Source organism: Lupinus angustifolius, chromosome LG11 (genome assembly GCF_001865875.1).
Source record: "Lupinus angustifolius cultivar Tanjil chromosome LG11, LupAngTanjil_v1.0, whole genome shotgun sequence".
NCBI classification, from domain to species: domain Eukaryota; kingdom Viridiplantae; phylum Streptophyta; class Magnoliopsida; order Fabales; family Fabaceae; genus Lupinus; species Lupinus angustifolius.
In genome coordinates, this window is record NC_032019.1 from 33,117,315 (window position 1) to 33,130,197 (window position 12,883).

A 12,883-nucleotide genomic window follows, 5' to 3' on the forward strand; every position below is an offset into this window, starting at 1 on the left:
TAACATCATGCACCTTTATTTTCCAAACCATCCTTTTTAGCAGGGTAATCAACTTGAGTATACCAGTATCAATAGCCCCCTCACAAGGTTAATCAATCAACCTTTTGAGTATACCAGTAGGATTTTTTTGGTCTAGCAACAAGTATCATCTACAAGAGACAATCTTGTTTACGATCACGGTCCCGCGAGGATGAGCTAACTCCAAAAACCTATCCTCAGATTGTAGGCTGCAACTTGCCGGCATGAAGCCGATATCGCAAGGTGGATGTCCATAATATAGTACCACCCAATTGGTCTACAGACAGTAGGATTTCCCACACTATGCAGTGTACACAGTCCCCAACAGCAAGCATGAACTTTCTCTCCAAATTAGTTACAAACATTAAATGTTTCAAACAAAATTGAGAACATATTCTTTACACCAGGAACCTTCTTATAACAAGACTATGGTATTCAATGAGCTAAGAGTAAAGCCAATTGGCCAAAATATAATTTACCCACATTTGTTGAATATCTGCATGTGAATAAAAACATATCTTGCTCTAGGGATAAGATCACATATACCACTCATTTGTGCCGACTCCCTATGTCACTCTCTATGATTGGTCAAAAAATAAACGTAACAGATATTAAAATTAAGTAATTGTAAATTTTACTTTCTCGAGTAATCAGAGGAAGTGGCAAAGGGAGTTCGGGAGGTAGTGGCATAGGTGATGTTACCCATTTGTTCTAAATGCTTGCAACTCTTCAAAGACACCATGATCATATCAATGATGAAAATTTGAAACATTCTCAGCTCCACTATGTTAGGAGTTAGAGTGGATTAATATCATCAATTAAGATTTCTTTAGGAACCTTCAAATTTAATTTCTGGGTATCCCATTCAGCAACTTTCAACTTTTGAAGGAAATCCTCAAACTTATTTTCCAATTCCATTAGGCTGGTGCCAAGTTGATCACAAACATTACCTTTGTTGTCCCAGTTTTCGCTTAGCCAGAAACTCTGCCACACACTTCTCAATACCGACACACTTGTTGCTCCAACCTGTAGTATGATTTATAAATCCAGGTCAAATGAGGACCTTGTTTTTTAATTATTAGGTTAAATTACTCAATAGATCCTTGCATATTTTTGGAAAACTCAAATAGGTTCCTAAACTAAAAATATTTGTAATTAGGTCCCTCATGCATTTTTACTTTAAGGTTCTACTAGAGTTCCCAAAGAGTCTGTTTGTGATTTAAGTTTCCGAGGGGAAGGAAGGGAAAGAGGATAACTTCAATGTCTTCTCACAAGTGCATTTCATGACTCTCAAGCTTTCATTGTCCTCTAAAACTCAACTCGCAAATAGATCCTAAAAGTATAGGGACCTATACCATTTTTTCTGAAAAGAGGCAACCTGATGCATGAGACTCCCACCTAGAGTGGCCTGGGAGAGTAGATGTAAACAACCTTACCCTGCAAGTGGAGAGGTTGTTTCTAGGATTTGAAGTTGTAACCTCTTATGATTTGTTTGCGACTTGGGTTTTGGAGTGAAGGTAAAAGGAAGGTTTCAGAGTCATCTCACAAGTGTATTTCATGGCTTTGAAGTCATCCCCTTCCCTTCTTTCCCCTTCAAAATCCAACTCGCAAACGGACCTCAACTAGTAAGAGGCAGAAATATAAATATTTGAGTTTTTCTAAAAAGTATAGGGACACATAAATGCTGAGGTGATGTATCACTTAATGGAAAATGAATGAAACTCTAACATAAATGTGTAGGAGGGAACCAATTACACATTTTCTCTATGTTTAGGGATCCAATTACTAATATTTTTAAGTTTAGGGACCTATTTGAATTTCCACAAAAGTACAGGAACCTATAGAGTAACTAAACCACTAATTTAATGCTCATAAGGAATTTAAAGCATACCTTGAAAGAAACATAAAACTTCAAATCTTGTGGCTGTTGGTTCACCATAAGAATGTATTTTTCATTGGCATATAATTTCAGAAATGCCTTCACCTGTCCCATTATAACTAATAATAATTATATGATTGCAAGATAGCTTAATTTAAACTATGGAGAAAATAATTATGAACCTCTAAGTTTCCTTCATAAAATTGTGACAATAGCATCAATAATGATCCTATACCATAAAATGAGATCTATCTACATCATTCATCTTCTCCAAAGGGAAGCCGAAAATAATTTCCGGCTTCATGAACTGTGACCAAGTTAGTATATTTTCTTCCCTGTTGCAATCCTTGCATCCTGAAATAGACCCACCAGGCAAATTGGTAATTGCTATGAAGGGAACTAACTAAACACAGCAATCACTGAATTTGTTCGAATGTAACCTGGAACAGTAGAGTGCAACACATGTGATTTTACCAGTATGCGAGCACGCTTAAGATTTATCTGTAAACGGATTACACAAATAAAAATAACTGAAAAATCAATAATTAAGACGGGTAACTTCGGATTAGAATATCTACGTGTATGTAAACAAACCTCAAAGCATGGAAATAGAATGACCATTTTTAATTACGTTAAAGTCAATATCTATGCTTCTCCCATAGAGGGATCTGTAAATTTAGATTTGAATTGTCTTTCAACAAGCTTGCATGCATGCAGATTTATTTGCACTAGATTCTATACCATACCGTGCACTACATGCTTACAGTGTTAAACTGGAGGACTGAAAGTGATTCATAGCGTAGCCAAAGGTGCAGAAGTCGCACACTCATCCAAGTCGATAACAGTACAGGGTATGATTTTACAAGGCCGGGCGTATCCTGCATTCAAAAACTAAAAGAATGTAACATGTCATTGCCAAATAACAGTATCTTGGTTCTTCCACAATATGACATAAATTAATCCGGAAAAGTTATGTATGTTACCAATATCAATATGCCCAAACCAAGTCCGGCCAGTTGTGCAACCACTTCCCAAACTTCTTCCTGAGATATTTTAATGAAAAGATTATATGACGGAAAACCCTTTACATTTTCCAACCAGTTATACATCGTAAGATTACTATAATATAGCTTCCCTTTTAAAAGAATCAAGGGAAGATGCCTAAAAAGTCAAGCCAAGATGTTGGACATTGAGGAAACTAATTAATGAGAAATGTTGAATCAAGTTTCCAAACTTTTTGGTGAATACCAGTTTCATTGACCAGTACCTCCCTCTGGGTCCAACATCTTCGATTTGCTTTCTGGCTCAATCCTTCTCCCAAGAACAAGTTATAAGCTTAGGCTGCTACATGTAACTTAGAAATACAAAATAGATAAAGAGCCTCTACTATTAAAATTTAGTAGCAACTTTATCATGAATGTGAGAAAATGTATTCATGGATAGCAGGGTTAAGATTAATGCTAGAAAGAATGACAAATGACACGAACTTGATTTAATGATAAATGCCAATGCAACTTCCGTAAAATACCAACAACAACAAAGTCATAGTCCCACTAGGTGGGGTCATCTACATAGGTCGATTGATGCCATAATGATATAACTTTATCATATATCATGTTCATCGACACAACATTGATCTCTAAATCATTCCTAATTGTTTGTTTCCCTTATGGTTTTCTTGGCCTCCCTCCACCTCTAGAAATTGAATTAACCTCCATTTGATCTACTCTTCTTACTGAGGCTTCTAACGGTCTTCTCCACAAATGCCCAAACTACCTAAGACACGATTCTACCATCTTTTCTACAATAGGAGCTACCCCAAGTCCCCAACTTTCTACCTAACATATTCATTCTTAATCTGATCTTGTCTAGTGTGTCTACTCATCCAACACATTTTTATCTTTGCTACATTGACTTTATTCTCTTGTTGACATTTTATCGTCCAACATTTTGTCTCAACTTTTTTGACATGAGAGTAGCTTCCATAAAGTACCACAAGAAAAATTATTATCATAAATGACAGTAGTTTTTCTCTAAAATAATTGTTTTGACATGAGAATACCTTTGCTGCTACCTCTCCTAGATTTCCTGAAAGTGCAAAGTGGTTCTGAATCACTCGAAAGGAAGGATCTTTTAGACCTCTTGCTATAGCCTGTTTAAATGTCAAACTCAAGAAATATATACATCAACTGCAAAGTTACTACTCTTTTCATAGAGTAGAGATGTATAGTAAATTACCTTAGTAAGATTTCCAAGAGATGCCAAAGGAAGGAAATAGGCAGGGTATAATTGTGTCGTCAGATCAAAAATGCTGCATGAGATATCAACAGTGTAAGGGTCTCTTTAAAGCAAGGTTTTATTTGCATATTTCCGTAGGAAAACAACAAGTCGTACAACTCGGACCTTCCAGCACTGCCAATAAAGTCTGCATACATTCTCCATTGCTTTGGATCATCATCAAAAAGATTCCCAAACCGGCCACCTGAAAAAGGTAGGAAAACTTAATTAAAAATAAACTCAGTACATAATATTTTTCCTCCTTTAGCTTTTTTCATGATTGACAAACCGATGAATAAGCGTCCAACAGCTCCAATGCCATCCTTTGAGACCCATCTAAAGATGAAAGCATAAAACATGCAATCAACCACATAAAAGTCTAAATAACAAATAAATAGCTGCATAAAGTGAGATAATTAGATGCATATAAATGCTTTATATAGAAAATTGTATGCTCTAAAACTATGCGTCACCTTATAGCAGCAGCAGAAGCAGCTGCTGTGCTTCCCGAGAAAGAGCCAACACCAACAGCCTGCAAGTGGAGTAGATATCTTGACATGGAGAGAAGCACAATCACCATTCCTCTAATTTATATGGGAGATCGATAATTTTAAAAATTAAAATGTCATCGTTATGGAGTGCATAGCATTGTCCAATGCCTCACAATCACAATGTAACGACTAAAACCGTTGAAGAAATTTAAAAGCATAGAGTTAACTATTAAAAGAGATGGCCTCCTCACACACGTCAACATACTTTACGAAACTTTGATAAAGAGAAAATGTATTATTGTAGGAAGGAAAGGATAAAACTACATCCAAATATTTTTGTGATTTGGTTTTATGCCTCCCTGACATGCACAATGGAGCTTTGTGTAATAATCAATTATGAAACTCAATGTTAAAAGTGCTAAATACACACAAAGGAACCATAAAATTAACCAAATATTCACATTCACAATGAAAACGTCCTAGATAAAAAACCAACAGCGTTAGAGAGATTGATATGCCTTTAGGAGACTTGAAGTGACCAGGGTGTGACAAATCCATCCGGTTATGTTGGTAGGGAACTGTAATAACATGTAGTTCAAGTAATCATCTGAAACTGATCCTGCATCATCATGACTTAAAAAAGTAAGTAAACAAATTGTTATCTTTCAACTTCACTTGTAGCTGAAGTTAAACTCCAGAACTTTTTCCATGAAACATCCACTAAAGTTTCTAATGTCTGCTTTTAGTCTTCTGCTCTTATACTCTTGTGCAAATCATTATTATGTGAGTTTCAAATTATTAGACATTTATTACTGTTGGATACTATTTCAGTCAAGTTTCAGAGCATGTCCGACTGAAGAAGAATGAATGAGATTATTAATTATTAGTAAGAAATAGATTCTGATTACAATGTTTATCATATTTTTTAAAGCTTTAATTTATAATGTATCTAAAATATGGATTTCAAATCCATTACTTCAAGCTGAGTTTCAGGTTTTTCAGTAATGTATCCATGGGAAAAAGAAAAACAATAACAATACGAAAGCTGTTTCACATATTGTACAGTAAATAAGAAAGGAAATGTAAGCTAATAACCAGGAAAGCCTGCTGGTAGAATAAAATCTTTGACTATCTCCGGTAGCCAGGATAATCTTTTATCAGGAAAATGCGAGTCCTGGAACCTGTTTGTTGATGACCTATCCTCTTCAACAAGAAAGCTTTGAAGCTGTGAATCATCATCTAGTACATATCTGCTCATAAGTGGGGGAAAGTTAAGTCATAGTTGAAACCCGGTATGGAAAATGTAGCCTTAGGCACTGCGAAATTTATGTACTTGTAAAAATGGCAATAATGGAAAGTTCATAATTCATAAGGTTACTAGGTTATTCCAAACAACAAGCAAAGACGGTCATAACTGGTTCATTTCCATTTGACAGTTGATGCCTAGGAAACACAGATACAGGTGTAGGATATAGATACGGTGTGACATAATACGTGGATATGACAAATTTTAGGACACAACAAGGCTAAGACATGACATAGAAAACATAAAAACACAAATCCTAAATTGGAATAGGACATCAAGTCATCAATATTTCAGAAATCATCTATAGTCATTATACACAATAAAATAGTAATGCTGATCTCGTAGTTGTGGTATCTCACTTGTATTGATACCAAATTCAGAACAATAATTAAAGATGTATTTGAGAAGTATCTTATGCAAAAGCGTATCTGATTCCAATATGGCAACCGTGCTAAAGAATAGATGCAGAGATTGTATCTAACAAAAAGCAAATTGTATTTCATATTTTTCTAGTAAAGTATAGTCTATGTAAATTAGCATTCCATGATCACAGCTTCAAAACAAACACAACCTATCTTTTCATCACAATAACCTTCATGAATATGCACTGATAGAACTTCAAAAATGAGAGAAGGCATAAAACCAACAATATGGTATATAGTTAAGTAAAAACCTCTTAGCAGTACCATTGCTATATCTCTCCACCAATATCACCCGGGATAAGCCTTGATCTCTGGAAAAAAGCACAACAAATGAAGAGAAAATTACTGAGCATGTATTAGAAACCCATGAAGAAGTTCTTTTCTACAGTGCAATCAAAGTCAAAGCTTGATTTGATCAACTTAAGTGAACCATTTAAACACATTTTCAAAATCCAGTTTCTTTGTCTACAACAGATAAATTGTCAAAAATTTCTTGACTGAAATGAGTCAATGTAACCAAAAAGCTCCATCAACTTGTAAACTTTTTGTGGCAGAAAATGAAAACATTCAGTTTCCCCCCACATGATTCCACATTTTTCTTAACTTAATCATAACTATATAAACCTTATTATATACTTCAAGCTTCATGAACTAGTAAACTTTTGGTGGAAAAAAATGAAACAAAAAATTCAATATTTTCCCACAGATAATCACACCCTTTTATTTCTTTTTCTTATCTACAACAGATAAATTATCTAAATTTTCTCATACTTCATCAGAGGGTGTCAATTGCAATTAAGTCAAATGTCAAAGGAGTTCAATGTAATTAAGTTATATTAACAACAAAACAAACAAAAAGGGAATCATCATCAAACCCTTCATTAACATCATCATCATCTTTGAAACTTGAATGCTTAGAAGAAGAGCATAGGATTTGAAATAAGAAAGGCTTTTTTGTTGTTTTCTTCATTTTTACTGAAGAACTGAGACCAGTTGAATAGAATGAAAGTTGCAATGTTTGAGACATTGTAACAATAGAAGCTTCTTTTTTATGGTTCAATAATAATAATAATTCAAAAAAGATGCAAATTTTGAAGAGTGTCTTTGATTATTCTTCTTCTTCAACAAATGGGTAATTGAAGACTTCAACTTTGTGACAGTAACACTATCCAAAGCTGATAAATCTGAGAGTGAATAAGAATTAGCCACGATAGGATCGGGTCCAATTTCGTGGCTAAACCAAATATATAACCCGACCCGAATAATATGATGGACCTGGCCCATATTAGTTTTTGTTTTTGCCGTTTGAGGCCTCATTATTTAATTTGGACTTATTAATGATAAAGTGGAATACTATATAAAAACAACATATCAATAACTGGTGGATAATATATGCTATTTGTAGATAACATTGTCTCAATTAGAACTAGAGTGAGAAATTAAATGAGAAACTAAAAATAAGGAGACAAACTTGAGAAGTTCATGACTTTCGTATAAGTTGAAATAATATGAAGTGTAATTTTAATAACATAAGGAGATTATATCATATCACAAATAGCTAGATTTAGATATTTTAAGTCAATCATACAACACAATAAAGAAATAAATACTGAGATTCAAGTGAGAGGATAAAATGATGGAATGTTTAACGTGTCATATAAGTATCACTCAAGCTTAAGAGAAAGTTTTATCACATATTATAAGACCTACAATGTTTTACAAGACTAATGTTGAATGGTAAGATATAATCTACATAATAAATTTCATACACCATTGACAAAAATACCACATTAGATAAATTTATGTCGCTAATTTTTTTATATCTTAGGCCAATCATACAACATATATGGTAAGAAAATTGAAGAATATGTAAACCAATATGCTCATCATGTATATAAATTGGTAAAAATATAACATATGATTCAAAACTCATGAAGAAATATAATAGTTGAATTTTTTTTGTATCAGTTACGAAAATAGTATATAAATTTACGGATCATATACAAAATGAAAAGAATCAATTAACAACATAAATCAAGACCTATCAGAAAGAACAACTAAATTAAGGAATATATAAGGAATCTTTGTAACAATTATTGAATATATAATGTAATTAAGAATTATATAAGGAATTTATAATTATATTTTACAATTGCAATATTATAAGGGAATGGAGTATCTCCTTGCATAAGGAGATAAGTTATCTCCTCCTGCCAGTGAAATCATGACATGTGTCATGTTTCATCATTTTCTATAAAAATATTTTTAAAAATAAACAAAATAGCACACATGTCACATTTTTACTGGCTAGAGGAGATAAGTTATCTCCTTGTATAAGGAGATACATTATTCTCATATTATAATAGTAACAATAGAAAATATATTTTGTTTAAATTATTTATGATTTCTAAATTTTAAGCAATTCTCATTATGGATATAAATTGGTAGAATTATAATATATGATTCAAAACTTATGAAGAAATAGAATGGTTGAAATTTTTTGTATTAGTTACAAAAATAGAATATAAATTTGCGGATCAGTTACAAAATCGAAAGATTCAATTAACAACATAAAAAGACCTATCAGAAAGAACAACTAAATTGTGGAATATATAATGAATCTTAGTAACAATAATGAAATATATAATATAATTAAGAAATTTATAATTATATTTTACAATTGCTGTATTATAGTAGTAACAATATGAAATATAAAATAAACAAAATATGAATGATAATAGATTAAGAAGATTAAAATAATGAATATATAACGTAATTAATGATGAAATATATAAGGACTCTTCGTAACAAAGATGAAATATATAAGGACTCTTTGGTAATAATGATGAAATATATAACGCAATTAATGAATATTAACAAATATATAATGATGATTGTGAGTCATAAGATGATATGATAATTGAGGTGAAAAATTAAGAAATGTAATGAAGGATGTTGTGGGTTCAAGCCTCACTCATAGCAAATTTAAAAAAAAATAAAAAATGAGTTATAAGGTAGTTTGATGGTTAGGATTGGAGTGAAAGAAATTGAAAATTCGAGTATCGCCCACAAAAAATAATAACATCCTAACCATTGTTGATAAAAAACAATGATTTTGTTTCTATTTAAAAATTATATTTTAAAGTTATTGTGAAACTTTGAAAAAATATTTTAAAAATAGTAAATGAAATATGTAGTAGTTATGCATTTAAATAGATTTTAAAATATTCTCCATTAATATTATTTAATCATTTTTTAAAACTTAAATATCTGAAATATAATCTTATTATTAATAGAAAGAATGAACTATTATATTATAATTAATAAGGAAATTTGTTGGTACTCTGTCCGACTAAAAAATGATACAAAGTGAATTTATTTCATAAAAATAACAATGTTTAATACTAATTATTTTCTACTTTAAAATTATTTATTAAAGTTGTTATGAGACTTTGAAAAGCTATTTTAAATATAGTAAATGGAATATGTATTAATTACACATTTAAATAGATTTTAAAATGTTTTCAATTAATATCATTTAATCATTTTATGTGTCATATACTATTCCTTGCATCATTGAAATATTATTGTGTAAAATTTGTAAGAATGAAAACATATAATCAAGACAATGTTACAATTTTAAAATATTATAATAAACAGTTAGTAATTGTACATAATCACTTCTATAAAAATATAATAACATTGGTCTATTTTAGTTAAAGTTATATTATTTAATTTTTCTTTATAATTCTCATATCTACGCCATTCACTATCTAATGACGTATACATTTGTTAATTTTGATAATTCAAATAAATGTCATAGTTCAAGTATTTATCCAAATCTAAGGGTGGCAAAATTATCCATAATCCAAAATTCATCCAAATCCATTCGTTAGAACTAATGGATTTAAATGGATATGATCGAATGGATAGTATTGAAATGAATGAATTTAAATCCATCCATTATATCCATTTGGATGGATATTCAATCCATCCAAAAAAAATTAAATTAAAAACAAATTTTTTTTCCAATTAATTCAGTATTAATATAAAAAATTTCTCTCACCTTTCTAAGAACAATCTCACACACATTATGAAAGTTGAAATTACAATTGTGATTTTAAAAAGTCCTTATCAAAAAAGTATAAACAATTTCGGCCTTAGTGTTTTACCCCAACATCTTAATGCAAAATATAAATATATCATTTTGATTATTGACTAATATGATAATATAATAACAAAATGAAATATTTCAGGATGATGAATTGTTGGATACATCTTGTGGAAGTCACAATTATTAAACCATGAAACTGATGCGGTTTGATTCAGTTTTTTTATTTGGAACCATTTAAGTTCGGTTCGGTTCACGATTTTGTAAATTTTGGATCTGTTAGAACCGAACCGAACCGAACGGCATATTAAAAAATAATTTTATTTTATATTTGGATGATTAAGCTTTAAAGTCAGGAGATAAAATATGATTAATAATTTAGGATTGTTAATACATATAGACTATAAGTAAGAGGCAAATAGAAAAAATAAATTAGTAAACAAACCTAAATATCTATTATCTCTATTATCCATTGAGAAGATAGACTATTGGACTAAAGAATTGGTACCAAGTTTGCCATTCTTATTTTTTGTTTGACATTGTCGAAGATTTTGTGGACTAAAATTTTAAGTTTGTAGTGCGTTGAGATTTTGAATTATTATTGTTATACTATAAAGAGTATTAAATACTTTATTATTGATGTGTTTAGTATTCATTTAGTTGATTCTATACTTTGCAAATTTTGTTCAACTATTTCATAAAGGATTTTCTTTAAATAAGTTGAAAAACTGCAGAACCAAACCGAAGCATAAATGAACGGTTCGGTTTGGTTCCTAAATAAAATTTGCAGTTAATCGAGTAGAACTTAACCATATCTTTTTGTTCGGTTTAGTCACTAAATTGCGTCAAAAATCGAACCAAACTTTTACACTCCTACCAATTATGTTGTACCAGAGATTCTTGCCAATAAATGTGCTTATAAAAAAAACTTCACAAATTCACCTTTTTAAAATTGCTTATCAAAAAAGCACTTTTTAAAAGTGTTTGTTTAGAAAATTATTTTTTTAAAATTGATATTTAAAAATGTTTTATTAAATAATAATTTTTAAAAGAATTTTTCTTCTTCAAATTGCTTTATTAAAAATGTTTTTTTCAAATTAAAAAAAGCGGGTTGAATATCCTTCCATCGAATCCATTAAAATGGACACATGGATAAAATGGATGGATTGAAATTCATTGGATAATTTAAAAATATGATGTAATGGATTTATATGGATTGATGAATAGTTTTCTATCCATCCATTATGATCCATATCCAAATACATCCAAACTCATCCAATTGCCACCCATATTCAAATCTACAAGATCGCTAGAAAATGAAATGTTTTTATAAAGAGGGACAATAGTTGAATCAACTATTGAAATTATTGATCAAATAAATGAGTATGTTTTGAGTTTAATTCCAAGTAAAAATATTAATAATTCAATTCAATTTGTTATTAAGTTGTTAATACAAGTATTTTAAAACTTAATAATATTAGATGATGAAAAAATACAACAATTCTGATTCTATTGATATCTGTAATGCTAATGAGGGTCAAACATTTAATATATTAACTCGTTAATTTGTAAACTCATTTACAATTTTTGGTTTTCCAGATTATAAAATTACATTCTTCCACACTATGGTATTGAATATATTTAAACTTTGTCAAGTTGAACAACGAGGGACATTAAATTTCGAAAGATATTAGAATTTCAAAATAAGAACATTTTAAGTTCTTTCTTATACTTAGAGAGACAATCTATATATAATGTGTATGTTCTTAACTTTGCGGCAAAAATATCACTCCGTAGAAATGCTCGGGTAACTCGATAGTTTAATATATATAATCAGCCCCTCATTACACAATTATATTTGTTGTATTATACATCTTAAACCAGAAGGGCTAGTTCTTTGTTTAAATTTTATGGTAGAGGAAGGAGTGTAACATGGATGAAAACGGATCGCATGTCCCAAAAAAATTCATGTCTATATATCGGTAGCCAATGCATTATAATAAGTAATAAAAAATTTATTTTTTATTGTTATGATTGTTTTTTCTTAACTAGTTGACATTTTTTTGATAGAATTGATACACAATGAGACACTAAATGTTGAGATATGTGATCTCCATTTGGCAGGCATAACGGGACAAGGATCTGTTGTCCCAAAAAAAGTCTCAAACCAATCATATTATGCCATATCAGTTAAAATAATTAAATATTTATGACTTTATCAATTTTTACTTCATTATGATTGGTTAGAGATAAGTTTGAGGACAAGAAATCCTCATCCATGCATAACGTGGTAAGCCCATATTTTCTCTTTTGGTTACTTTTTATTTGGCTTGTTTTCTACGAATATACTCCACAACCTCGAACAAAATTTGTGATGTT

At 30.6% G+C, this 12,883-nt stretch overlaps 1 protein-coding gene across 1 annotated transcript; it reads right to left on the bottom strand.

Annotated features, from left to right (window-relative positions):
* Positions 342 to 7,587, bottom strand: LOC109361296 (protein root UVB sensitive 5). The gene is made up of 15 exons (XM_019606725.1): positions 7,269 to 7,587; positions 6,645 to 6,704; positions 5,761 to 5,915; positions 5,184 to 5,284; positions 4,648 to 4,706; positions 4,464 to 4,510; positions 4,301 to 4,379; positions 4,136 to 4,208; positions 3,960 to 4,049; positions 2,881 to 2,940; positions 2,662 to 2,775; positions 2,338 to 2,398; positions 2,133 to 2,251; positions 1,910 to 2,002; positions 342 to 1,044 (listed from the first exon to the last, which is right to left on the bottom strand). Exons 1-15 carry the CDS (start codon positions 7,418 to 7,420, stop codon positions 814 to 816), a joined length of 1,494 nt encoding a protein of 497 aa, XP_019462270.1. The 5' UTR covers positions 7,421 to 7,587; the 3' UTR covers positions 342 to 813.